The 26880-nt window shown below is 36.7% G+C and overlaps 1 protein-coding gene across 1 annotated transcript in view; it reads left to right on the top strand.

Annotated features, from left to right (window-relative positions):
* Cenpi (centromere protein I) overlaps positions 1 to 26880 on the top strand; it is a 71989-nt gene that overhangs the window by 10739 nt on the left and 34370 nt on the right. The window contains exons 5-13 of the mRNA XM_048797325.1: positions 2498 to 2546; positions 2842 to 2888; positions 8299 to 8388; positions 8715 to 8843; positions 9084 to 9251; positions 9386 to 9506; positions 10628 to 10719; positions 12615 to 12732; positions 12821 to 12885. Coding sequence (XP_048653282.1) covers positions 2498 to 2546; positions 2842 to 2888; positions 8299 to 8388; positions 8715 to 8843; positions 9084 to 9251; positions 9386 to 9506; positions 10628 to 10719; positions 12615 to 12732; positions 12821 to 12885 — 879 coding nt within the window. The remainder of the gene's footprint in view (positions 1 to 2497; positions 2547 to 2841; positions 2889 to 8298; positions 8389 to 8714; positions 8844 to 9083; positions 9252 to 9385; positions 9507 to 10627; positions 10720 to 12614; positions 12733 to 12820; positions 12886 to 26880) is intronic.

The raw sequence follows: 26880 nt of genomic DNA, 5'->3' as shown, positions 1-26880 counted from the left end.
ATGAACACAATACCTTTATTTTATTTGTTTTTGTTTTTATTTTTATGTGGTGCCAGAGATTGAACCCAGTGCCTCATGCATGCTAGGCAAGTGCTCTACCACTGAGCCACAACCCTGATCCATTCTTCTATCTTTTTAAGAAAAATATTTAATAAAGTATACTGTAATGCAAAAAATTGATGATCAGCTTGGTTAATTTTCACTAACTGAATGCTTTTGTGTAAATATTACCAAGATCAAGAAACAGGAGAAACAGGCCTAAACTTTTAAAAGTAATATTTTAGAAAAGTCATTTTCATATAATTTGGTGTGAGTCTTACTCTGTAGTGACTCAGATGTGGTAGTTAAATATTTGCCAACAAGGTGACTGTAAAATATTAGCTGCACATGAATTTTTCCTTTGAAGACATGATTAATGTCAGATTTTTTATAGTGCTGGAGCCCATGGCCAGTGATTACATGACACTCATGAATAGTGTTGCTAATGGTTCATATCCTAGGGGTGTGAGGTAATGAATTTTTTACTGAACTCTAAATCCATGCTTAAAAGTATGTCTAAATTCTTCATCAATTTCTACCCACAGAAAAGGCAACATGGAATATGCTGAACTTTAAAGTTTAGAGTCATGTTATTGCTTTCTCTAGTTCCATTCGATAATTCACTTTTGACTTTTCCTATCATGTAGAGCAAGTGTTGGCAAACGTTTTTCTTAAAGGACCAGGTACTAAATATTTTAGGCTTGCAGATGATACTATATGTCACAACTACTCAGCTCTGCTGGTGTAGTGTGAAAGCAGCTATAGACAGTACATAAAAGATTGGGAGTGGCTGTGTTCCAGCAAAACTTTATTTACAAAAACAGGTAGACTACAGGCTGGGGTTGTGGCTCAGTGGTAGAGCGCTTGCCTAGCATGTGTGAGGCACTGAGTCCAACTCTCAGCACTGTGTAAAAATAAACAAACAACCTGGTGCAGTGGCACACGCCTATAATCCCAGCTGCTTGGAAGGCTGAGACAGGAGAATTGTGAGTTCAAAGCAAGCCTCAGCAATAGCAAGGCACTGAACAACTCAGTGAGACTGTTTCTCTAAATAAAATACAAAATAGGGCTGGGGATGTGGCTCATCAGTGGAGTGCCCCTGAGTTCAGTCCCTGGTACCCCCCCAAATAAATAAATAAACAAACAATATAAAGGCATCATGTCCATCTACAATTAAAAAATAAAGAAAGAAATAAAAAATAAAACAAAACAAAAAAAACCCTAGGTAGACAGAGTTTGCTGACCCCAATCTAGAATACGACCTCAACAGATGGATGCTCAATAGACTATCATAGGGGAATTGACCATTCAGTAACTTAATTAACAAATTACTGAGTGGGTGCTACTTGCCAAACTGAGGACTAGGCTGTTAATTAAATTATAGTATACCTGGGCTGGGCTGGAGTTCTAGTTCAGTGATACAGTTTTTACTCTGTATGTGCAAGGATGTAGGTTTGAACCACAGCACACCCCCCGCCCCCCTAAAAAAAGGTATGTCTACTCACTGGAACTCGAGACATTGAAAATGATAATTTTTAAGACTTTTTTTATATGTGAGAAAATGCTTTTAGGTGGGAAATCAAGATAAAAAATTTATATCAATAAATATGGACTGATACTTAAAGAAACATATAAAGTTTTGTTAGGTAGGAAGACGATGGACAATTCTTTTCTGCTTTTCAAATTGTCCTTAGGATTTTTGCATTCCAAAAATAACTAAAAGTGACCTAATGAGATTCCAGTTAAAACTTGTTTTCATTGCTGTTATATATAGATTGAACATACCTAATCTGAAATCCAAAATATTCCAAAAGTCTAAAGCTTTTTGATCATGGACATGATGCCAAAAGTAGAGAAATCCATGCCTGATCTCATGTGACAGGTTGTATTAAAACACAGGCACACTAAATATATTGTATAAAATTACTTTCAAGCTGGGTATAGTGGTTAATGTTTGTAATCCCAGCAGTTTGAGAGGCTGAAGCCGGAAGATTGTAAGTTTGAAGCCAACCTTAATAATTTTAGCGAGACTCTGAGCAATTAGCAAGACCCTGTCTCAAAATAAAATAAATAAATTAAAAGAGCTGGGGCTATATAGCTCAGTGGTAAAGTGCCCCTAGGTTAAATCCCTAGTATATAAAAACCTTCAAAGTATGTGTATAAGGTATATATGGAACAATTTTGTATTTAGACTTGGGTACCATTCCCAAGATATTTTATTGCATATATGTGAATATTCCAAAATCTGAAGAAGAAAGAAATCCTAATCATTTCTGATTTCAAGCATTTTAGATAAGGGATGCTCATTTTATAGAATGAACAAGAAGTTTTGAAAAACTATTGTTCAGTGAAGTTCTGAAGCCTTTTACCTAATCAATATAAAATTGACACTTGACAGTATGTTGCTGCTTTTTTCAAGATGTATTGTCATTTCTTTTATTTTTTTCTATTTTAACAGTGCCCTTATGTCTGCCATTTGTTATATTTACTTACCAAAAAAGAAAATGGTGAGTATTTTCATTCTAGTTTCATTACATTCGCTGTATGGAATTAGCATTTGTTTTGGCATTTATAAAATTAAAATAACTGTTACTATTGGTTATATGACAGGATTCATTTGGCAGAAATTGCTTTGTAGTACTTTTATCTAAGATCATCTGCTTAATGGCTTTACTGAACTGGGTGTTTATATTTTTGATGTGTTTTAACATGAAATTATATGAACTAATAGTGGTTAGGCATAATCTTTTTCTTCTTTTTTTGAACCAAATGCATAAAACTTCTTTTCTTTACCTTTTCTAGTCAAACCATTTCGTGTGAGAAAGCTGCTTGATCTTCAAGCTAAAATCGTGAGTACTAAAAAAACCTGAGGCTAGCCAGTTTATACTATGAGCCTCATACTGAAGTAGGCTTTGGAAATACAAAATCAAACGTCATTATCTTAAAAGAACTTATTTTCTAGGGAGCTCAGTCAACCAAAAAAAAAAATCACAGTTAGGGCTGGGGGTATATCTTAGTAGTAGAATGCTTGCCTAGCATGCATGAAGCCCTAGGTTTGATTTCCCAACATCACAATAAACAAACAAATAAATAAAGCAAGCAAGAAGCAGAATCAGACTGGGATCAAGGAGGAGAGGTGATGGTTGAATGAAATTTAATGGGATGAATAGGATTTAAATAGGCAAAGAATGGAGAGAAGGATACTTTTGCTAGAGGGAATAAAGATAAAGATATGTAGATGTCAAACAACAAAATATACTTTTAGGGAAGTGGGTTGTTAGGGCTAGAATACTAAGTATTAGGGAGTAGCCAAAGTGAATTTATAATTTTGTGGATATTTCTAGAAAACCATTTCAAGACATTTTCTACTAGATACTTAAAATGTAATATATTTTCTAACCATTATCTCTTGTCCTTATAGCTCTGTTGCATTGTTATTTCCACTATACCTGTCCAGTAACAGAGATCTCTGAAGCTTTGGAGTAGTGTTCATACCTAATTGAAGTTGTTATGGCCTATCTAAAGGCATCCACATTGAGTGAAAAACACACAGAATACACCTATGTTTCTCCAATATGAGGTTTCCTTTTAGTACATACAGTTCAATGATTGATCTTGTTTTATAGCCTCCTGTTTTGGTTCCATGAGTACAATATCTTCTCTTAGTTCTCTGAGGCTATTAATGATAATATTTTTATCCAAGTTGAATTTTATTTCACATTGGTAGAAATTATGAAAAAAATGTGTATTTTCCCATGCTACAGCAAAATATTTCAATGGAATAAGAAAATTCTTACCATAGTATAAGTTCTTGTTGATTTGTATAACTGAAACACAGTGTATATTCAAGGTAAAAAATGATTTAGTAGCTGGGCGTGGTGGTACATGTCTGTAATCCCAGTGGCTCAGGAGCCTGAGACAGGAAGATCATGAGGTCAAAGCCAGCCTCAGTGGCCTGGGGTTGTGGCTCAGTGGTAGAGTACTTGCCTAGTATGTGTGAGGCACTGGGTTTGATTCTCAGCACCACATGTAAATAAATGAATAAAATAAAGGTCCATCAATATCTAAAAAAAAAAAAAGCCAGCCTCAGTTATGATGAGAGCACTAAGCAACTTAGTGAGACCATGTCTCTAAATAAAATACAAACTAGGGTTGGGGATGTGGCTCAGTGGTCAAATGCCCCTGAGTTCAATCCTCAGTTACTGCCCTCACCCCCGCCCCCCAAAAAAAAGATTTAGTAGATGATTGTCTAAAAATTTTGAACCCAGATATTAAATGTATGGTTTCATTATTAACATTTAATCTAGTACACTGCTAAATTATTTCCATTATTGATTAATACCCATTTATGAAGATGTATTTATAACATTGTTTTAATTTTTTATTAACTTGGGCAAGTCCAAATATCAAATTGAGAAGACATATATATTCTCATGTGTAACCTACCCTGCTTGTAGTAGTAACAGGTTACATGAGCAAATAGTTTCGTGAATTTCTGATATCAGCCAAGACTTGTATCCTGTCTATTCCCATCCATGCTCCATATATACCAATATATGAAAGGAAACAAAAACAGTAATTGCCTTTCTGATGATAGGCATTAATGGTGGGAAGTAGAGCAGGCAAGTTATTCTCCCACATATACTGAGCTGTGTTGAAAGTGATCTTTGGAATAAGAAGGGGTATTAGATTTCATCGTAAGGGTTGATGAGCGTAGTTTCTGGGATTTTCCCTCAGTATGCACTTTGGGCTGTGCTTTTTTTCCCTCTGTTTCCAGTTTTCTTTCTTTTTCCCCCCTTTTAAGATCAGGGACACTACCACTAGGTGATGTCCTCCGTGCTTTTTAATTTTATTTTGAGATAGGGTCTCACTAAGATGTTGAAGCTGTCTTCAAACCGTGATCTTCCTGCCTCAGCTTCCCAAGCAGTTGGAATTACAGGTGTGCACCACTGTATCTGATGTCAGCTCTGTTTCTGTTTCCTTGTAGTTCTTTTTTTTTAATTGTTTTTTAGTTATAGTTGGACACAAATATCTTTATTTATTTTTATGTGGTGCTGAGGATTGAACCCAGGTCCTCGCACATGCTAGGCGAGCACTCTACCACTGTGCCACAACCCCAGCCCTCCTCATAGTTCTTATTTGGTCTGTCTGTCTTCATAGTGGGTTTTTCTCAAATACTTGGTAAAGCTTATTTGTTTATATTTAATAGTAGCACTAAAATGGTAATTGAAAACTTCTGTGCATGAGCAGGACTTTGTAACATCTTGATGTCTCATGGGGGAGCCTCCCTAATGATTGTGCCAGTTTTCCCAGAGAGATATTATCCTGTTTCCTGCTTGGGGGTTCTAGGGTTCTCCAGAGAAAGAGAACCAATAGGGTGTGTGTGGGGTGGGGGTGGGGGGTGTGTTTGGGTGTGGGTGTGTTGTAAGGAATTGACTCCTATGGTTATGGAGGATGGCATGTCCAAAATCAGTAGGATATGGTAGGCTAGCAGGCTGAAGACTCAGGAGAGCAGGTATTTGCAGTGAGTTTGAAGACAGTCGGCTATAGAACTCAGAAGAGTTGATGGTTCAAAAGAAATCTGAAAGTAGTCTGCTGGAAAAGTTTCTGTGTCTCAGGGAGATTGGTCTTCTTGTTCTATTCAGGCCTTCAACTGATCATTACAAGATCCATATACATTATAGAGGACAATCTGCTTTAAAGTTTTCCTAGTTAAATGTTATATTCATTCAGAACACCCTCAGAAACGCCCAAAAATACCTGGGCATCTCATGAACCAGCCAAATTGATACATAAAATTAACCATCATAGGGGTATAAACCTGGCTGTTGGCACTTGGGACCTAAGCAGTAGGAAGGAGCAAAGAGTGATTGGTCTTGGTATTCTCCCTTAGATGTGCTGGAATATAAGTCCTGCTTCATCTTCAGGGAGTGAAACACTAATGTTTTACCGGGATGGTGAAGGAATTTGGATTCTAACTTCTGCTTCTTTTTTTTTTGGTACCCGGGATTGAACTCAGGGGCACTCAACCACTGAGTCACATCCCCAGCCCTTTTTGTATTTTATTTAGAGACAGGGTCTCATTGAGTTGCTTAGTGCCTTGCCATTGCCGAGGCTGTCTTTGAATTCACAGTCCTCCTGTCTCAGCCTCCTGAGCCTCTGGGATTACAGGTGTGTGCCACTGTGCCCAGACTAACTGCTTCTTTTGTAGGCTTTCAAGTGATCCTATTTTCTGTCCTCTTGAAACTCCACTTTTCAGAGGTATCTAGTCCTTCAAAATCTTGAGCCTTTCTGGAAGTTCACAAATATTAATCAGCTTCCTTTGAGGCTTTTTGTGTTGGTGCTTTAATTTTATACTATCTGTTCTGCTAACTTTTTACTATTTGCCCATCTTTATTTTAGGTTCCAAAATCTTGTTCAGGTCTCTCCTGTACTGTTGCCTCTTCTCTTGTTCTCCTTGAACTTGTGCTTTATGCCTTTTTCATTCCTTTACTGTGTTCTTAATGGCGCTTTGGCAGGACCTTAGGGTTAATCACATATTTCAGTATGCCATATTGAATTGAAAGTCTCCTACTTTTTAAATGTTAACTTTTTAAAATATATATGTGTGTATGTATGTATATATGTATATATATATACATATATTTGTGTGTGTGTATATATATACACACACACACACACACACAAATATATATTTGTAGTTGGACACAATACCTCTATTTATTTATTTATTTTTATGTGGTACTAAGGATTGAACCCAGGGCCTTGCTTGTGCTAGGTGAGTGCTCTACCACTGAGCTGCATCCACAGCCCCTTAAATGTTAACATTTCAATAAACAAATATAAGTTTAATTAAAATATCTCTGCATTGCTGGGTGTGGTGGTGCATGCCTGTAATCCTAGTGGCTCTGGAGGCTGAGCAGGAGGATCACAAGTTCAAAGCGAGACTCAACAACTTAGGCCCTAAGCAATTCAGTGAGACCCTGTCTCTAAATAAAAATTTAAAAGGGGAGGTGGTGCTGGGGATGTGATTAAGTGCCCCTGGGTTCAATCCCTAGTATCAAGAAAAAAAAAAAGGAAAGAAATTTAATAGACAGTATTTTAGAGGTTGGATAAAGGGAGGTTGGATTTGACCAGTGCAAGCTGTACGCATATATGGAAATATCACACTGAACTCAATTAATTTGTGTTAAATAAAAAATAAAAGATTTTTTAAAAGCAAATTTTAGCCAGGCATGGTGGTTCACACCACTAATCCCAGTTACTCAAGAGGCTAAAGGTAGCAGGATTGCAAATTTGAGACCCTCCTGGGCAACTTAGTGAAAACCTGTCTCAAAATAAAAAATAAAAAGGCCTGGTAGAGTACCCTTGGGTTCAATCCACAGTACCACACACACAAACACAAAAGACTTTAAACAAAATTTTACGAAGCTTTTATAAAATAGGAATTATTGTATGCCTCATGACATTTTTGTCAACAATAGGCTGTACATACAATGGTATGTATCATATAGCCTGTATGTAGTAGACTGTACCATTTAGGTTTGTGTAAATACATTCTGTGATGTTCCAATGACAAAATCACCTAACAATGCACTTTTCATAATATACCTCCATCATTAAGTGACACACTTCCGTGCTGTATTTCTAATGCCTATTTGCTGCCTTTGTACAGTATTAAAAGTTAGTGTGTTTGTTAAGACTTTTTTTTTTTTTTGTAACATCAAGTTGCTTGACACTTGCAAACCGATTTTGAGATTTTTCTAGTTAGTTTTCCAGGATTTATGATAATCAGGCATTATATTAATATTTCTTCTGTTTCCTTGGCTTCCCTTTTAGAACCCATCTCCTTGATGTCTGAATCATAGATGAGTAAACTAAGTCTTGAATATGTTACCAGTGAGAATAAGCCATGTTATACTAGCAAGTGTGACAGGCAAGACTAAGATATGGGTAGGGAAGAAGATAAAATAGGAAGAGAAGAGAAAAATAACAAGGAAGAAGTAGAACAGGCAGAAAGGTCATAAAATAGAAGTTCTCAGGTTGGAGAAGTTTGTTTTATGATGGTTGATTCAAATATGTGGTTACTTATTCCTTTATTTTCTGTAGCATCTTTCTATAGTTATATCATAGTAAAATTGGAATCTGAATATCTGTTTAATCTCATTTTATTATTAATTTTTCTTCTTCTTGGTATTTGTTTCCTCAATTTCTTACTGGCCACAAAATTGAAAATGGAAAATTCTTATTTTATTTCAGGGAATGCAACCTCATCTCCAAGCTTTGTTGTCACTATATAAGTTCTTTGTTCCTACTTTGATTTCTGTATCTCTGCCTGTAAGGAAGAAGGTAAGGGATTATGGAGAAATAAGTCATATGGAAGTTGAAATATATTATTTTTAGAAGTTTACAGATTTGGACTAAAATATTTATTGCTTACTGTTTAGATATCTAGTGTTATAGTACTATTAGGGGAAAGTTTTATTAGGGATTGGTATTTTGTGTTGTTCCATTTGGTGCATTTACTAGATTCTTGATTAGGAAAACACATTAAATGGATTTGTGTGGGAACAAAATCATAATTAATATGCTTTCAGTTAATGAAGAATTTTGTAGTTTATGTTTCTCCAACTTACCAGTACCCATTTCATTGTATTTTACACCCAAAATTATAGATCTATTTTAAGAATTCAGAGAATATGTGGAATTCAGCTCTACTTGCTATGAGGCTAAGAAATCAGCAACCTTTTCCAGAACCTCTAAAACTGGTGTTGGGTTCAGCTAGTGTCCGTCCTCTAAAAAGAGTAAGTATCTGTACTCCAAATGACTTGTGTGCCTTTCTTTTATAAAATCCAAATAATAACCAATCAGACATTGGAGGAGATTATACAGATTTAAATTTAAATCCATTTTATTTGTGCAGGATAGTATGGAAACTACATTCAGACTCCTTTAATTAAAACACCTTAACAACTGATTTTATACTTGTAATTTATAGTCTGTTTAGTCCATTGATAGATTGTTCTATTATCTTTTTCCTTTAGAAATTGAATTCTCACTCAGTTATACCTGTGCTAAATTCTGGTAGCTATACTAAAGAATGTGGAAAAAAAGAGATGAGTCTTTCTGATTGTCTCAGTCACAATAGATCCTTTCCACTAGAACAGCTTCAAAACTTCCCTCAACTCTTACAAAACATTCATTGCTTAGAGGTATGTTTATCTGCATTTTCTATTTGACTTTCATGGCTTTTATTTTTGTTGTGTATTCCCTATATGATGATTTCCTTGTTGCCATGACCCACTTTTTATATACTAACTGCTAACGAGTTGTTTTATCTTTATAGCTGCCTTCTCAGATAGGCTCAGTGCTGAACAACTCTCTGCTACTTCACTATATTAACTGTGTCAGAGATGAGTCGATTTTATTGAGGCTCTATCACTGGTTGAGTCAAACATTACAAGAAGGTAAGAATTAACACTTAAAAACATTGAATAAATAAGAACAGAACAAGATAGTTTTCAAGTGAGTTTCTTTTATAAGGGTGCCAAATTCTAGACAAGAAGAGACTTCATAGGCTGTAATCGTTTCTCTGGTAATCATATATTCAAACCATAAATACTTCTGTTGTAATTTCAAGTCAATAAGAAAGTAGGGGTGTTGTTAAAGAAATCCTACTGGATGGCTACCAGAACTCGATGGTTGCCTCTACTTTGATGACCATCACAATCCAAGGCCTCCTTTTCCTTGCATACCCAGAAACTTGCCATCAGTTAGAGTATTAGGTTAATAAAACTAACAAATCAGAGGACACTAATGTATAAGCTAGAATGTCAAATTATTATTTTACAATAGAAAAGATTCTTTCTGATAACCACAATGTTCATATCTGACAACTAGAATATCCCTTTTTTGCCACCAGCATATATGGAAGACAGGTTTGTCATTAGAAGATTTCTTAATTATAGGATTAAAGGAAAGGGCAGTGAGAAGTCTTTCATCTAGGACATAGTAGAACCTGATCATTTCATTCCTCCAAAAGGAAATATTTTTCTAGAGATAGTCTTTCTGTTTACCAGAATGACTGTGTTTCTTTCCAGGATAAGCAACTTCTGACTTTTCAAGTATTTAAAGTCAGTTTTAGTCAGTTCCAGGCTAATTCTCCTACTCAGAGGCTTTCTTTAGAAAGGACATGATGTAATATATTAGATGTCCAAATAGTTAATTGTTACCACATGTAAATTATATCCAGTGAACCCTAATTTAAGCTTAGTGTATTCTCAAACTTTTAATCTGTACATTAGTAGTTTCTTGGATTACTATGTGACATAAAGCTAATCACATTCATTATATATGGATTTTTACTGTTTTTTTTTTCATTATAAGCCTTCCCCTAAGCAACCATGTTTTTGAGGAGCATTTTATTATCACCTCCACATTCCTGTTACAATCTATAGTGTGAGTTGTCTAGAATGTGAGACAACTTTTTAAATGTGTCATTTATTTGTCACTTCAGAGTAGCGATAATTATATTTTGTATGGTTTTTATTATGCAACCATATGCTTATGTTCACTATTTGTGATCTAGAATGTATTTGGTATAAGGTGAATAATTATGAACACGGAAAAGACTTTACCAACTTCCTGGACACTATCATCAGGGCACAGTGCTTCCTACAGGTAAGATTCCACTTGTTTTCTGCACACTCCACCACTCTTTACTAAAATTTATTTAGATGTCCGTCAAAAACTTTTCTTTAATACCTGACATCTTTTGTAAGCAACATTTGCTCAATATGAAATTCACTGTAAATAGAGCTGAGGTGGACTGATGTTTATCTTTGCTCTGTTGGATTTGAAGAAAGAATGTTACATTATTCAAATAAAAGGGAAAGGCTATCTATGATTCAAGAGAAAAACTGAAGATATCATTGAATGCATACAACTAATTGAATTAGCTGATAAAGTGAATCACATAGGGTCACTACTTGTGTTCTTGATAGCAGTAAACATTTTTTGAGTATCAAATATGTTACAGAAAATGGTCTGTTTAGCTTGGGTAACTCTGAGTTGTATTTTAAGCTGTGTTATAGATATCATTGCCATCCCAAAGCCTTCATGCATCACCCAAGTCTGGATTAGCTACTTGTTTTACATGCCCCATTTCTCCCTATTCTTACCTGTGTCATGGCATTTTTAGTATCCATTTTCCCACATATTATGAGCTCCCAGAAGGCAATAACCATGTCTAACTTTTTTTAATGTTCTACTTGGTACCTAATTTGAAAGAGATGCTCAGTGTTTGTTCAGTAAATCTTAGGGTATGAAACCATTTAGTTTGAAATTGGGTATGAACTATGGTAGGATAAAAGGAGCAATCTAGGTTGAGTTTTGGTTTTCCTGCTGGGAAGGATGGATGGTCTTCATTGAGAAAAGGAATATAGGATGAGCAGGCTCAGAAGAAAAGATGAGTTTGATTTAAGAGATGCCTTGGGATATCTAAGAGGTCATATCCAATAGGCAGTTAGATTAAGTCAAGAGCTCAGAAATGAGATTAGGGCTAAAGATAAAAATTTAGGACTCCTCATGATAAAGGTGGCATTTTGACTTTCATATGGATGAGATTCCCCAGAGATTTCATGTCATGAAAATAAGGTTTGTGATAGAGTCCTGGTGAATGCCAGTACTTAAGCCTCAAATGAAAAAAGGGAAACACTGGGTCTTTATTTTGGTGGAAATGTAAGCATCCTAGACTCTTGGGCTTTTCCAAATGGGGCTACTCAGAGTTTGGATTTGGTCTATGGCCCCTAATGAAATTCTAACCCTATTATATAACATTGTACACATTTTATTGACTATTCAAGTTATATTGTATATACTTAAATAATAAATTTCATTTATCCTTAAAAATATTATATTATTTGGGACTGGAATAGTAGCTCAGTGGTAGAGTGCTTTCCTAGCATGTGTAAAGCACTGGGTTTGATTATTAGCACTGCATATAAAAAGTAAATGAATAAAATAAAAGTCCATCAATATCTTTTTTTTTGGTGGTGGTGGTGCTGGGGATTGAACCCAGGACCTTGTTCATGCAAGGCAAGCACTCTACCAAATGAGCTATATCCCCAACCCAAAAGTCCATCAATACCTAAAAATAAATTTAAATATTCCATTATTTGACTTTTTACCTTTCTAATTTATAACATTTTATAGTGCTTGAAAACTATTGATAAAGATGGTAATGTATCTAAATACTAATCACCTCATCCTTTTTATTAGCACTTATGGTGCCTAAGACTTTTATATTATATATATATATATATTTTTTTTTTTTTTAATTTATTTTAATTTTTTTGTGTGTGTGTGGTCCTAGGGGTTGAACTCATGGCCTTATGCATGCAAGGCAAGGACTCTACCAACTGTAGTATCCCAAGTCCGACCTTTATTATATTGATGACAAAAAAATTTGTCTTAAAGTGAAACAACCATAGCACAAAACAAAAATAAGCTGGTTTCCTAGAGAGTAATTATGACTAAGAGTTCCATGTAAGGTTTGCTATTGACTTGTATTTTAGGAGGGGTTTTATTCCTGTGAAGCATTCCTCTATAAGAGCCTTCCTCTCTGGGATGGCCTCTGTTGTCGGTCACAGTTCCTTCAGCTTGTGAGCTGGATTCCTTTTAGTAGTTTTTCAGGTACGTATCATGAAAACTTGGAGTCATTTAATTCAATGTAATATGAATTTAAAGGATCTTTAATATACTTTTTTTTTTTAATTCCTAGAGGTGAAGCCACTTCTTTTTGACCATCTAGCACAGCTCTTCTTTACATCAACCATTTATTTCAAGGTAAAAAAAATGTCCTGCTTAATCTCAGTAAGAGGTATTGTTTATTACCAGTGGTACACAATTCCAAATTGATATTATAGCACTGATTTTTTTTTTAACTTTGAAGTATTAAATTACTCAATTCAAAGTTAACAGAATTTTCTGCTTTTAATGTTTTGTTTTATATAGTTTTCCTGGATTGTTTCCATTTGTAGCAAATGACAAAGTGAATGAATGTGGCAAATGTGTACTATTATTATTATCATCATCATCATTATCATCATCTTCATCATCATTAGAACTGGGGATTAAACCTAGGGCCTCACACATGCTGGGCAAGTGCTCTACCATTGAGCCATATTCTTATCCTGCAAATGTGTATTAATAAAAACAAACTGGGACGTACTCAACTGTACTTAGATTGATTGTTGTGGTTTGTGTTTTTGTAGATAATGCTTAATTCATTTCACAAATATTCATTGAGCATCCACTGAAACCGAATTTTTTAGATGAAACTTGAATCCTTCTGCTGGTGGCTGGGGTCTGTGTAAGGTTGCAGGCCTCTGTAGCAGAAAAGTATTGCAGCTATTAATGGTGGGTCATGCTCTCCAGTGTTTCAGCAGACTCCAGCAGCTCACCATTAGTTTCTTCTTTCTGGGTTAGCAGCCAGGAAGCCATGTTACCACTATATACTAGGCACTCTTCTTAACACTGGGAATATATAAACAGCATATAGTGACCAAAGCAAACAGACTCCTTGGGACATTCATATTATGTATTTATAATTTAGTCATTTTCTGCTAATAAAATTCTTCAAATCTTATTTGATAAAATTAAATATGTTACTATTTTGGGGGTGGTCTCCAAAAAGACCACTGTGACTTTCAAGAGCTCTACCTGGATGAGTTGAGGCACTTTCTTAAAGAATGGTTATTTCACTTCCAAAAAAGTGATAACGTAAGTAGTGTTTCTTTTACAACTTATTTTCATTTAAATCACTTAATGTTATAGGAAAAATATGTCTTCTGATTAGCATTTGTCATAAATGAATCATACATTATTTCTTAAAATTTGATGTTTTTTTTAATCAGAGTTTTATGGTTATACATAATAGATGGATTCATCCTGACAAACTCATACATGCATAGAAATCAATTTTGGTTCATGACCCTCCCAATTTTCCCTCTTGTCCTCCGTCCCCTCTCATTCTCCTTACTCTACTCTAGTAGACTTCTTTTCTCTCATCTTTTATTTCGTATCATTTTATCCTTCCCTCCCCTTTTCCTTTATTTTACTCTAGCTTCTGCATATGAGATAAAACATTTGACCTTTAAGTTTCTAAGTTTGGCTTATTTCACTTAGCATGACATTATACTCCATTTTCATCCATTTACCATCCATTTTCAAAATAGATTCTGATAATTCTCTGGATTTCAGTGATATTTATTATCTGCAGTGATAGGTCCATTTTCATCTCTGATCCTATTATTTGCTTCTTACTCTGTCTTTTGGTTAGTTTGGCTAAAGGCTTGTCAATTTTATTTTTTCAAAGAACTAACTCTGTTACATTGATCATTTGTATTATTCTCAATTTCATTGATTTTTGGCTCTGATCCTAATTATTTCTTGTCTTCTGGTTTGGGGGTTAGTTTGTTCTTTTTCTTTTTTTTTAATATTTATTTTTTAGTTGTAGTTGAACAGAATACCTTTATTTTATTTATTTATTTTTCTGTGGTGCTGAGGATCGAACCCAGGGTCTTCCACGTGCTAGGCATGCGGTCTACCACTGAGCCACAATCTCAGCCCCATTTGTTCTTCTAAGACCTTAAGGTGGAGCATAAGCTTATTTACTTGGACGCTTGCAAATTTTTTAATGTAGACACTCAGTAGTGTCTATGAATTCTCTTAGGACAGTTTTCATGCTGTCCCAGAGATTTTGGTATGTTTTACCTTTGTGTTCGTCTCTAAGAATTTCTTGATTTCTAGTCTCATTTCTTAGATCCGTTCTTCATTTAAGAAAATTTTGTTTAATCTCCATGTGTTTGTATAGTTTCTATTATTTGTCTTGCTGTTGATTTCTAGCTTCATTCCATTATGATGTGATAGGATACATGGGATTAGATCAATTTTTTATATTTGCTAAGATTTGCTTTGTGGCCTAGAGTATGATAAATATATTTTGGTAAATGTCCCATGTACAGCTGAAAAAAAGGTAAATTAAGCAGTTTTGGGGTGGAATATTCTGAAGATGTCTATTAGGTCCATTTGATTTATAGTGTTTAGGTTGGAAGTATCTTTATTGATTTTTTTTTGTTTTGATGTCTTTTGGTGATAAGAGTGTATAGAAATTCCCCAGTATTATTGTGTTGGGGTCTATGTGGAATTTAATGTCATGGAATATTTTTTCATGTAATTGGGTTTGTTGACATTTGAGGTATAAATGTTTACTATGGTTATATCTTCTTATTGGATTTCCCTTTACTAGGACATAGTGGCCTTTGTCTCTTCTGATTAAATTTTTGCTTGAAATCTGCTTTGTTTGATATGAGAATAGCTACTACTCCTTGATTTGTTGGACCAGATGCCTGGAATAGTTTTTCTACTCGCTTTTTACCTTCTTCAGCACGTCAATGTCTTTACCTATGAGTCGCTTGTAAACAGCATATAGTCGGATCTTGTTTTGTGATCCATTCTGTTAATCTGTGTCTTTTAATTGGAGAGTTGAGACCATTAACATTCAGCATTAGTAATCATATGTTTGTGTTTTTCTCCATTTATTTTTTTGCTATATTTTATCCTGTCTTGATTCTCATTTACTGAATTATTCTTCTATTGAACGTCTTTTGTGGACTTTGGGAATTATTTTTTAGTTCCTCTGTATACAATTTATCTTTGAGTATTCTTTTAATGCTGATATGGTCCTCATGAATTTTTAAAATTTATTCTTGTTGAAGAAAGTTATTTCCTCCTTGAATTTAAAATTGACTTTTGCTGGGTGTAGTAATTTTGGCTGACAGTTTTTTATTTTTAATTTGTTCTAATTAGTTATACATGATAGCAGAATGCACTTCAACTCATTGTACACAAATGGAGCACAAATTCTCATTTCTCTGGCTGTACACAATGCAGAGTCACACTGTTTGTGCAATCATACATGTACATAGGGTAATAATGTTCATCTCATTCTACCACCCTTTACACCCCACATCCCCTCCCTTCTCTCCCTCCCCTCTGCCCAATCCAAAGTTCCTCCAGCCTTCCCTAGCCCCCCCCCCCCCCCCATTATGGATCAGTGTCTGCATATCAGAGAAAACATTTGGCCTTTGGTTTTTTGGGATTGGCTTATTTCGCCTAGCATGATATTCTCCAGCTCCATCCATTTACCTGGAAATGCCATAATTTCATTCTTCTTTAAGTCTGAGTAATATTTCATTGTCTATATATGACATTTTTTATCCATTCATCTGTTGAAGAGCATCTAGGTTGGTTCCATAGTTTAGCTATTGTGAATTGACCTGTTATTGTGAATTATGCTGATTTTAAGTCCTTTGGATATAGACCAAGGGGTGGGATAGCTGGGTCAAATGGTGGTTCCATTCCAAGTGTTCTAAAGAATCTTCATACTGCTTTCCAGATTGGTTGCATCAATTTGCAGTCCCACCAGCAATGTTCGAGTCTACCTTTTCCCCCATATCCTTGCAAACACTTGATGCTTGTATTCTTGATAATTACCATTCTGACTAGAGTGAGAGGAAATCTTAGAGTAGCTTTGATTTGCATTTCTCTAATTGCTAGATGCTGCAGTCTGACTGGGCACAATTCACGAGCCACTTGTCAAGCAGAAACGAACACACACACCTTATTTTTAGAACACACACACCGCACCACAGAGCTCTTCAGGAATTTCTCAGAGCCCAACTGCCACCACTGGCTTCTGGCAAGCCTCTCATCCCCCACTCCTCCCGCTCTTGAGGCCGATTGGCTGGGTCGTGTGGGCGGAGCCAAAAGAGTCCCCCAATGAGCAGCTCCGTGGTCTGAAAGGGCGGGGAAACAGCCCAATGAGCATCACCGCAGAGGAGCCAATCAGCTGGCAGCTGGAAGTTTGCTAGGGCCACAGTGAGCCAATCAGCTGGAAGTTCGCTGGCGCCGCTTTGGCTGTGGCTCTCAACATCTAGAGATGTTGAACGTTTTTTCATATATTTGTTAATTGATTGTCTATCTTCTGTGAAGTGTCCAATTCCTTAGCCCATTTATTGATTTTTTTTTTTTTTGTTTTGGTGTTAAATTTTTCAAATTCTTTATCCTGGAGATTCATGCTTTATCTAATGTGCATGTGGTAAAGACATGTCTCTGGTTGTTCACGAGTCACACCAAGTACATGTCTTCATACAAGTACTGAGGGGAATGATGTCCATTTCATTACATCATCTTTCCTACCCCCATGTCCCCTCCCTTCCCCTCTCTCCTCTTTGCCCTATCTAAAGTTCCTCCATTCCTCCTATGCTTCCCACCCATCCCCATTATGGGTCAGCATCCACATATCAGGGAAAACATTTGGCCTTTGTTATTTTGGGATTGGCTAACTTCACTTAGCAAAATATTTTCCAACTCCATCCATTTACCTGCAAATGCCATGATTTTATTCTCTTTTAATGCTGAGTAATATATCATTGTGTATATATACCACATTTTCTTTATCCATTCATCTACTGAAGGGCATCTAGGTTGGTTCCACAATTTAGCTATTGGGAATTGTGCTGCTATAAACGTTGATGTGGCTGCATCACTGTAGTATGCTGTTTTTAAGTCCTTTGGGTGTAAATGAGGAGTGGGATAGCTGGGTCAAATGGTGGTTCCATTCCCATTTTTCCAAGGAATCTCCATACTGCTTTCCATATTGGCTGCACCAATTTGCAGTCCCACCAGCAATATATGAGTGTACCTTTTTCCCCACATCCTTGCAAACACTTCTTGTTGTTTGTATTCTTGATAAGTGCCATTCTGACTGGTGTGAGATGAAATCTTAGAGTAGTTTTGATTTGCATTTCTCTAATTGCTAGAGATGTTGAGCATTTTTTCATATATTTGTTGATTATATATCATCATTGAAATAATCTTTTGCTATCTGTATTTTTCCTCTTATATCATCCTTTACTTTGCAGATCAGTTTAACTATGTACATTCTGAAGTCCTTCTCTGACATTTCTTCTACTGTCATTTCTCTTTTTTTAATAATTTTTTTTAGTTGTAGTTGGACACAATACCTTTATTTTATTTATTTATTTTATGTGGTGCTGAGGAGCGAACTCAGTGACTCGTATGTGCCAGGCGAGCGCTCTACCATTGAGCCACAACCCCAACCCCTTCTACTGTCATTTCAATAGAGTCTATTATTATACCATCTTGGTTTGTTTGGGGCACTTTTTTCCCCTGTTTTTTCATGTTCTTGTGTCTTCCCCTCTAGCAGTGCAGATCCAAGGTATTATAGTTTCCACCCTGCAGGTTTCCAAAACTTTGTCTTTCAGGGGGAGATCAATATTAACAGCACTCAATGCAAACAATATGTAGCTTTAAACCAAATAGTTCCTATTCAGACATTTACAGTTTTGTTGCAATAAACAGAAATGTTGTGTTCAAGTATTGTCTACAACCTAAGCAATATGTTTGCAAAATGTTCTACAATTTCTAATGGTAGATGAAGAGAACAGGGCTGTTGTAGGATGTGATGTTTATGAAGTTGGAGGAGAAAATAGAAGTATTAGATTGTAGGAAAAGGGAGGGAGGAATCAATAGAAGTTTGCTGTTTGCAGGAGAAAAAGAGAAGAAGAGAATCTGGGGAACAGATAAGTGACAGGAAAATATAGAGAAAGAGTAAAAACATAAATAAATAAGAAAAAAATTAAGAATAAAAAGAAAAAAAAGTAAAAATTAAAGAATATACAACAAAACTGTAATATACCATTCAGACATCTCTGTCCTCAGTAGCCTGATATATGAAAAGTACTTGATTTAAAAAATGGTGTGGATGTGAAAACCAGAAAAAGAAAAAAAAATCTAAGGAAAATCAAACAATTGTTTCTATTGAAGTTCAGTATCTTCTCTGCTTCCCTTCTCATCTCATAGATGGGGTTGTCTGGAATTTGATGGTATCTCCATCTTCAGGAATGTGAGGGTTACTGGGTGGGTGGATTAGTTTTGGAGGCGGAACTCTTTGAGGCAGGGTTTAGCAATTGCCAGTCTCCATTGGAAGACTGCACCCTGGGAATCTCCTTTGGGGTCCACTTGTGTGATGTAGGAGCTGATCTTAGCCCCTTATGTTGCTTGTGGTCCCTAAAATTCCTGTTGTCTAATTTAGTCTCTAAACTGTATCTCTCACACCCCTGCCCTGACTTCCCAGTTAGTTATCTTTCTCTCTAGAGGTCCTAATGGCTAAGTACTGGGACCTGTGTGTCTGTTGTGAAGAGCTGTTCTGTATTGGGCAGATCAGGACCAGGCATTGAGAGCTGTGGGCCAGTCACATTGCTGCAAGTGTTGGGCCAGGTTGGTGGCTAGGGAGAGGTTGGGAGACTAGGGATTGGGGAGCTGGAGGGCCCTATTGATTGCCAAACTGGTGGGGCCAGGGGATCAGTGGATGCCAGATTGGGAGTCAGGGACTGGACTGGTTGGGTGGGCAAGATGAAAGTCTGGGCAAGATGAAAGCCAAAAGCTAGATGCTGTCACACCCTCTTCTAATCTACCAACCCCGTGCAAGGCTTTCTCCTGCCTCTGCAGCAAGATGGTGGCTATTAGCACAACTGCAGGTACCTTGATGATGGTCTTTCAGGCGCTGGCTGGTGTCACTAGATTGAAGTGGACATGCCCCTATATGTTGGTGGCAATGGTGGTGGCAAACCTGTAGGTACCTTGATGTTGGGCTTCTAGGCCCTGGCTGGTGTCCCAAGATGGAGGCTGTTGCAGCTTGAGATGGTAATGGTAGTGGCAGAGGTAACCCACCATGTGGCAGAAGTGTCCCAAGATGGAGGCGATTGCTTTCAGAAATGGGGCAGTGAGGAAGGGCCATATGGTGACAGTGGGTGACCCCATTCAGAGATGCAGTGCTGTGGTGGGCAGTACTGTGGCAGATAGGTGTCCCCAAGGTGGAGGCTACCACATTGAGGTGGCTATGGTGGCGGTTGAAGTGTCCTAAGGTGGCTGCAACTGGTAGATGAGGCAACAGTGGTAGGTGGCTCAGTGATAGTGGCCACAGCATTGGCCCTTTTCCTTATTTTCTGTTAGGCATTTTGATTATGATGTCTTGATGAGCTTCTTATCTGACTACATCTATTTGGGATCTTTCAAACTTCCTGTATGTGAATGTCTATCTCATTTCTGGTTATGGGAGAAGTTTTTTTTTTTTTTTCTTTTGTAACTATCTCATTGAAAAATGTTCTTTATGCCTTTAGTTTGTATCTCCTTGTTCTCTTAAGCGAGTGAGTCTCAGGTTTGGTCTTTTAAAGTTGTCCCAGAGTTCTTATATTTTCTGTATTTTTTTTCCCTTTTACTGCCTTCTGTGTACTTCAGTTCATATAGCCTGTCTTCAGTGCCTAAAGTTCTGTCTTTGATGGCTGAGGTTCTATTTCCTATGCAGTCTAATCTGTTAGTGATGTCTTTGAGTGAGCTTTTAATTTGTTTGATTGTGTCTTTCATTCTAGGAGTTCTGCTTGGTTTCTTTTCACTATTTTATTTGTTTATTGATGTGGTCTTTTATCTACTGTAATTGCTGTCTCTCTCTCTCTTTGTGGGGTTTTTTTTTTTTTTGGTACCAGGGATTGAACTTGGGGGCACTCAACCACTGAGCCACATCCCCAGCCATATTTTGTATTTTTTTAGAGACAGGGTCTCACTGAGTTGCTAAGTGCGTTGCCATTGCTGAGACTGGATTTGAACTCATAAGCCTCCTGACTCAGCCTCCCGGACTGCTGGGATTATAGGCATGTACCACCACACCTGGTCTGTAATTGCTCTCTTAATTCATTCCTATGAGAATCAGTTTTTATAATCTTTCTCTGGGTATTTGTCTACCTTACTCTCAGTGGGATCCTTTGTTGGGTGTTTATAGATTTTGTTTGCCTCTTTTCTCATGTTTTCAGAGATCTACCTCTTATTGTGTGAGTTATTTTATTTGTTCTGGGACTTCTCCCTTTTTTTTTTTTTGTTTTTGTTTAGTTTGTCAATAGTTTTATGTTCCATGAAGAAAGCAACTATTCAGTTTACCACTCAAATGTCACATCAGTGCTTCTCAAGAAAACCATTGTTCCTCTTCTCTTTGTTTTTGATGTATGGGTAGAAGCCAAGGGGTGGGACCTGAGTTCCCACTCTGGTTGTTCCTCCTTGGGTCCTTGTTGATGGCTTGGGCCTTTTGTCTTGTCCTTTTTTTGAGTTGGTATAATGTCAGGGGAATGTTTAGCTCAGCAGCAGAATCTCTAACCGTGAACTTTTAGTGTCCCTGTAGATTCCCGCACCTCACAGAATGGGGACAAAATAACAGTAGTATCAATTGTTGCAAACAGCAAATAGTAAACAGTGTTAAAGTAAATACCCAGATCCTACAATGCCATCTTTAATGTTAATTGCCACCAATAAAGAAGGAAGGGTGGATTCAGCAATTATCAGCAGTGAAAACAATAACCATGAACTAGTCTGCCTTTAAAGCAAATAGCAGGCATCAACTAGATCATCCACAGTAGTAATGATGGTGTTAGCATTTATTGTGGGGGCAGGAGTTATATAAACCATTTAGTTCTGAACGAGAGTAAAAATACAGGAACTGTGTTGGGAAGTTAGAAAAGACTATAGTTTCAGAAAGTGAACAGAATACAGAAGAGTATGTCATGTGATCTTTATACAGAGTGAGGGGAAAAATAATAGAAGCAAGGTATTGGGAGAGAACAATGGAAAACAATAGAATTTGGCCTTTAGCAGGAGAAGATGGAGAAACAAGAGAAATAAACACATGAAAATAATATAATATCAGTTTAAAGAACCCAAACCTTCACACAACAATGCTAGGAAAAGATAATTACATTTTTTAAAATGCTGAATGTGAGAGAAAAAAAAAAGACAAATAAGTGTATGCATATATGTCCCTGAAACAGTCAGGACAGCCAGAATTCACATGCTTGCATGCACGCACATACACATACATGGAAGGAGTACGAAGAAAAAAATTAAAAAAAAAAAAAAATATATATATATATATATATATTTTTTTTTTTTTTCAAAATCTTGGTGAAGATTGNGCTATGTATTGATAGAACAAGGGGTGGGGGGATGTTAACCTCTTCCTGTTTTTGTGTTGCTCTCTGAATTACCTGTTGAAGTGGCCTAATACTGAAGCTGTTTGATATATGTATTAGTCAGCAATTCGTCACTGCTGTGACAAAATGACCCAAATAGCATAGCTGTAGAGGAGAAAGAGTTAATTTGAGGGCTCACAGTTTCAGTGGTCTCAATTCATGGACAGCTGGTTCCATTCCTCAGGGCTTCAGGTCTAATTTGGTTTTGTTGAATGGTACCTTTTTTGGAAAGGCAGGATTGTTCCATTCCTAAGGTTAGACTTTAGCAGATCACTTATGCGGGTTTCTTCCTAAGAAAGCTAATCATGGGCCAGTCCTCTTCTCACTGCTGCCCAAGAAGCACAGCCTTCTGGGGACTAGTCCCTGAGTGTATTCACCCCTGTTCCCAGAGACTCCCCACTTCATCTGGTCATGTGAGCCACAAGACATGAAGACTCCCCTTGGCCCTTCTGACTAGAATCCCCCTGAGTTTAGTCTACTCCAATGCCATTTCTCATGTTCAGCCAGGTACTGCCTAGGTCCCTCGATAGGCACCTGCAGGATATTTGTGTGTGTGTGTGTGTGTGTGTGTGTTTGTGTGTTTGTGTGTGTTCTTATCTCCCGAGTCCCACAGATGCCTTGGGAGCATACTCTCCTAAAATGGCTCCCATGTCAGCTCTCCATGACCAATTGAGACACAGAGCTCACTTATTTAAGCACCTGAGAGCACTTTTCAAGCACCTGCACATAGTGCAGCTTCTTGGGTCAGATAAGCGTAGGCATTAGTTGTAGATGGACACAATATTTATTTATTTTTATGTGGTACTGAGTATTGAACCCAGCGCTTCACACATGAGAGGCAGGTGCTCTACCACTGAGCCACAGCCCAAGCCCAGTAGGCAGTGTTTTTGATCTCATGTTTATCCGCACATGACAGCTTGGAATGTGGCTTCCTTTACTTCCCCTCCCTTTGTCTATGGTGAGTATGTTACAGCGGCTGCAGGTAGTAGGCTTTCTTCTTTGTTTCCTGTACTGAAATTTCGGCGTCCCTAAGCACTTAAGTGGCCAATATTAAATGTTAGTGAAATCCCTCTTTCACCCACCTCACTGAAAAACTGTATGCCTGCTACTTTGGTGTCATGCCATGGTGCATCTAAGAATGTAGCCACCTCTAGTCCACCACCTTCCAACCCAGTGTATATGATTTATTTATATTGCTTATAACTTTTACTACCTGATCAGTGTTATCATTCATATGAAAATACACACCAATTCTTCTAGCTAATAAATTTTCAGAGGCTCCATTTTGTAGTTTATTTTTTGTAATTTTCTCTCAATCTTCTATTTGGGTTTTTCTGTTTATTTTTATTATCTATATGTGTGTGTGTGTGTGTGTATAGTTATAGATGGACACAATACATTTATTTCATTTATTTATATTTTGCTATGTTGAGGATCAAACCCAGTACCTCACACATGCTAGGCAAGCACTCTACCACTGAGCTATAGCCCCAGCTCTATATTTTTATCTTATTCCACTAAAGAGCTATTTATCTATAAACATTGGGTTGAACCATATACAACTGCCAAACGTAGGTCAAAGATGGTAGACAATTAGCAGTTTCTTATGGTTAAACCAAAAATGCACATACACATTTATGCATACATACATGTATTTCTATGAAAGTGAGAGGTGGGATGGGGGAGGGAAGATGGAATGGAAAACAGACAGTCTTCAAGGATAGAACTCAAGGGAATATTCAGTATTTAATTCTGAAGCTAAAAATGAGGAGAGTCTGTAAAGCTACCTTAAGGAATTAACAGGTATGAAAAGAACTAGGAGAAGAATAATGCAAGGAAACAAAGGGAATACAGGATATCATGAAGGAGTTAAGGAATACTGTTGCCAAATATTCCAGGAAAGATGCCACTTCTTTTTTTCTTTTGGAATTAACAATACCGAGATTTTGGCTAAGTTTGTGACTAATTTTAATACAGTGTGGATCCAGAAGCCAGGTTGTGAGGTTTGAAGGGTGAATACAAAGTGAAAAAATTAAGACAGCTGGGGATATAATTTAGTGGTAGAGTGTTTGCCTAGTATGTGCAAAGCCCTGGGCTGATCCCCAGCATTATAGGAAAAAAAAAGTGAAGACAGTGGTTACAGAGCATGCTTCATATTTGCCTAAAAAGAAGAGGTTCAGAAAGAGATATTTTTATTGGGACTTTGAAAGGAAGTTGTATTTGCTTGTTTATTTCCCCCAGAATGAGAGAGAAAAACCTGAGTGTTTATACATAGAGCCGAAAGAGCTAGTTAAACACGGAGACAGGCTGAAAATTGAGGAAAGATAGGGGATAGTTAATGATATAAGGTTCCAGAAGAAACATGAAAGTATTGAATTAAGGCTAGGTGGGAGGAGCCAGGTATGGTGATACACGCCTATAATCCCTGTAGCTTGCTTGGGGGGATGAGGAAGGAGAATTGCGAGTTCAAAGCTAGCCTTAGCAACTTAGTGAGGCACTAAGCAACTCAGTGAGAACCTGTCTCTAAATAAATACTTAAACAAGGGTTGGGGACTAGGTAAAGGGGTTTGCTTGAATGGATGGTGAGAAATGGGAGGCACCACTTATCTTCTAAAACTGTATGGGGAAGGACATATGGTTAGGTAGATATGTAGATATATTTGTAGAGTTGGAAGAAAGGGCAAGAAAATAAAATAATTTGTGCCTAAGACTGTTAAAGTTTTCAAAATAGGAAGCATGTTACACAGGAAAGAATTAAGTAGAAGGACTTGGGGTGGTTATCTAGGTAGGACAGCCTACGCAGATGGGGAGGGGAGCAAGAACATGCACTGATCAAAGACAAATAAAGAATTATTGAGCTTCATTAAGGGTCCAGCTGAAGTTGGAGAACATAAATTTGGAGTGGCACTAACACATCTAGTTTTGTAATTTTCTTCAGCTTAATAATGAAGAAAAGAAAATATGTATTAAAATTGAATGAATCTGGGGCTGGGTTGTGGCTCAGTGGTAGAGCCTAGCATGTTCTAGGCTGGGTTCGATCCTCAGCACCACATAAAAAAATAAATGAATAAAGGTATTGTGTCGAACTACAACTGAAAAATAAATATAAAAAAATTGAATGAATCTGGAGTTTTGATGATTGAATGGAGTGCAAGAGAATTGAGAATGATTGACAGTGTGGTCTGTTCTATATAGAGAAATAAGGATAAGAGAAGGTTAAGCTTGAAAATAGAAGTTAAAATGAAGTAATCAAAGGATTGAATGTGAAGTTGAATAGCAAGAGTATAGTTAGTTGGAGTTGAGGGTGTGAAGAAAAATAGGAAGGCAGGAAAAATAGAAAGTTACAACACAAAAGTAGTAGATTTCAGTGGTGGTTCAATTTAGGTTATGACAGAATCTAGTGTGTGGCTGTAGAAGTAGGTAAGGTAAGTGAAAGTGAAGGCTGTTTGATTTAAGGTCAAGAAAATAAAGCTGAAGTGTTGAGTGGATTACCTTTGGGGGGACACTGACATAACTGAGTTGTCAATGGCAGGATACGAAGCAGAGTGTTGAGGTCCTCAATGAATGTGGATGAGTTTCCAGGAGATAGATAGTAGAGATTTGGGGAAATAAAGTGGGGGGATGTGGGTATAGCTCAGTGATACAACACTTTCCTACCATGCATAAGGCCCTGGGTTTTATCCTCAGCAACTGCTAAAACAAACAAAAATGTAAATGGTAATGTAGTTGGATAATGTGAGCATCAAAGGAGAAAGGGTTTTTTACACAAGGAAGGAGAAATAATTGTTTGGAAATAATGTTGGAGATAGACAATTTTGTGTTTTGAAAACCAAAGAATAGTCAAAGTCATGAGAAAAACTAGCAAAATGCAATCTAAAATGGGGGTCTTCAATTCATCTGTTGGTAGTTGTTTGACTTATGAGGTTCTGTAGCTGATAAAATATTTGTAAACATTCTGAAACAAGGAGAATTTTTTCCCCTGTGTCACCTGATTAAATAGAAGGTCTATTTGATTTTTTATTTTGTTTTGTTTTTGGTATCAGGGATTGAACCCAGAAGTTCTTAACCACTAAGCCAGAATCAGAATATAATTAAGGTAAAAAGAGAAGCATACTTTTAGAATATGAATGTGTGGGTGTAGGTTAACATTGAATAAAAGTTTAGGGTATTGCAACTGAGAGATTTGAGAAGGGTAGGATTAATGAAAGGGGACATGAAGCACAGAGAAATATAAGGATAAATATCCAAAGGAGCATATATTTTAGGAGGTGACTAAGAATAATAGAAACATGAAATAGGGTAGAATTAGCTAGAAATTCAATTAGTTTCAGGGGCTTTATAGTAACTTATTATTGCCTTATTATTGTATGGTTTGACTACCACCTTAGTTTAATAAATGAATAATATTTTAAAATCTATAAAAAGTATTTTAACATTCTAGTACATTTTGTTTGTGCCTGATTCATTGTGTCTGTCATAAATTTTTTTTTTTCATTGTAGAATTTTGTATAGGAAAAGCCCCATAAACCCTCCATAACCATGATGTCTTTGCTTTGGAACGTTAATTGTTCAATTTTTGTTCTTATTGATTTATCATTTTCTACAGTTTCAGACATAATGGACATAAATTTTAAAAACCAAATACAAAGTTATCATTGCATAAGAATTCCATGTTTCCACA

This window comes from Marmota marmota, unplaced genomic scaffold (assembly GCF_001458135.2).
Source record: "Marmota marmota marmota unplaced genomic scaffold, marMar, whole genome shotgun sequence".
Lineage (NCBI taxonomy): Eukaryota > Metazoa > Chordata > Mammalia > Rodentia > Sciuridae > Marmota > Marmota marmota.
The sequence above is the reverse complement of the archived record's forward strand: the minus strand, read 5'-3'. Positions and strand labels throughout refer to the sequence as shown.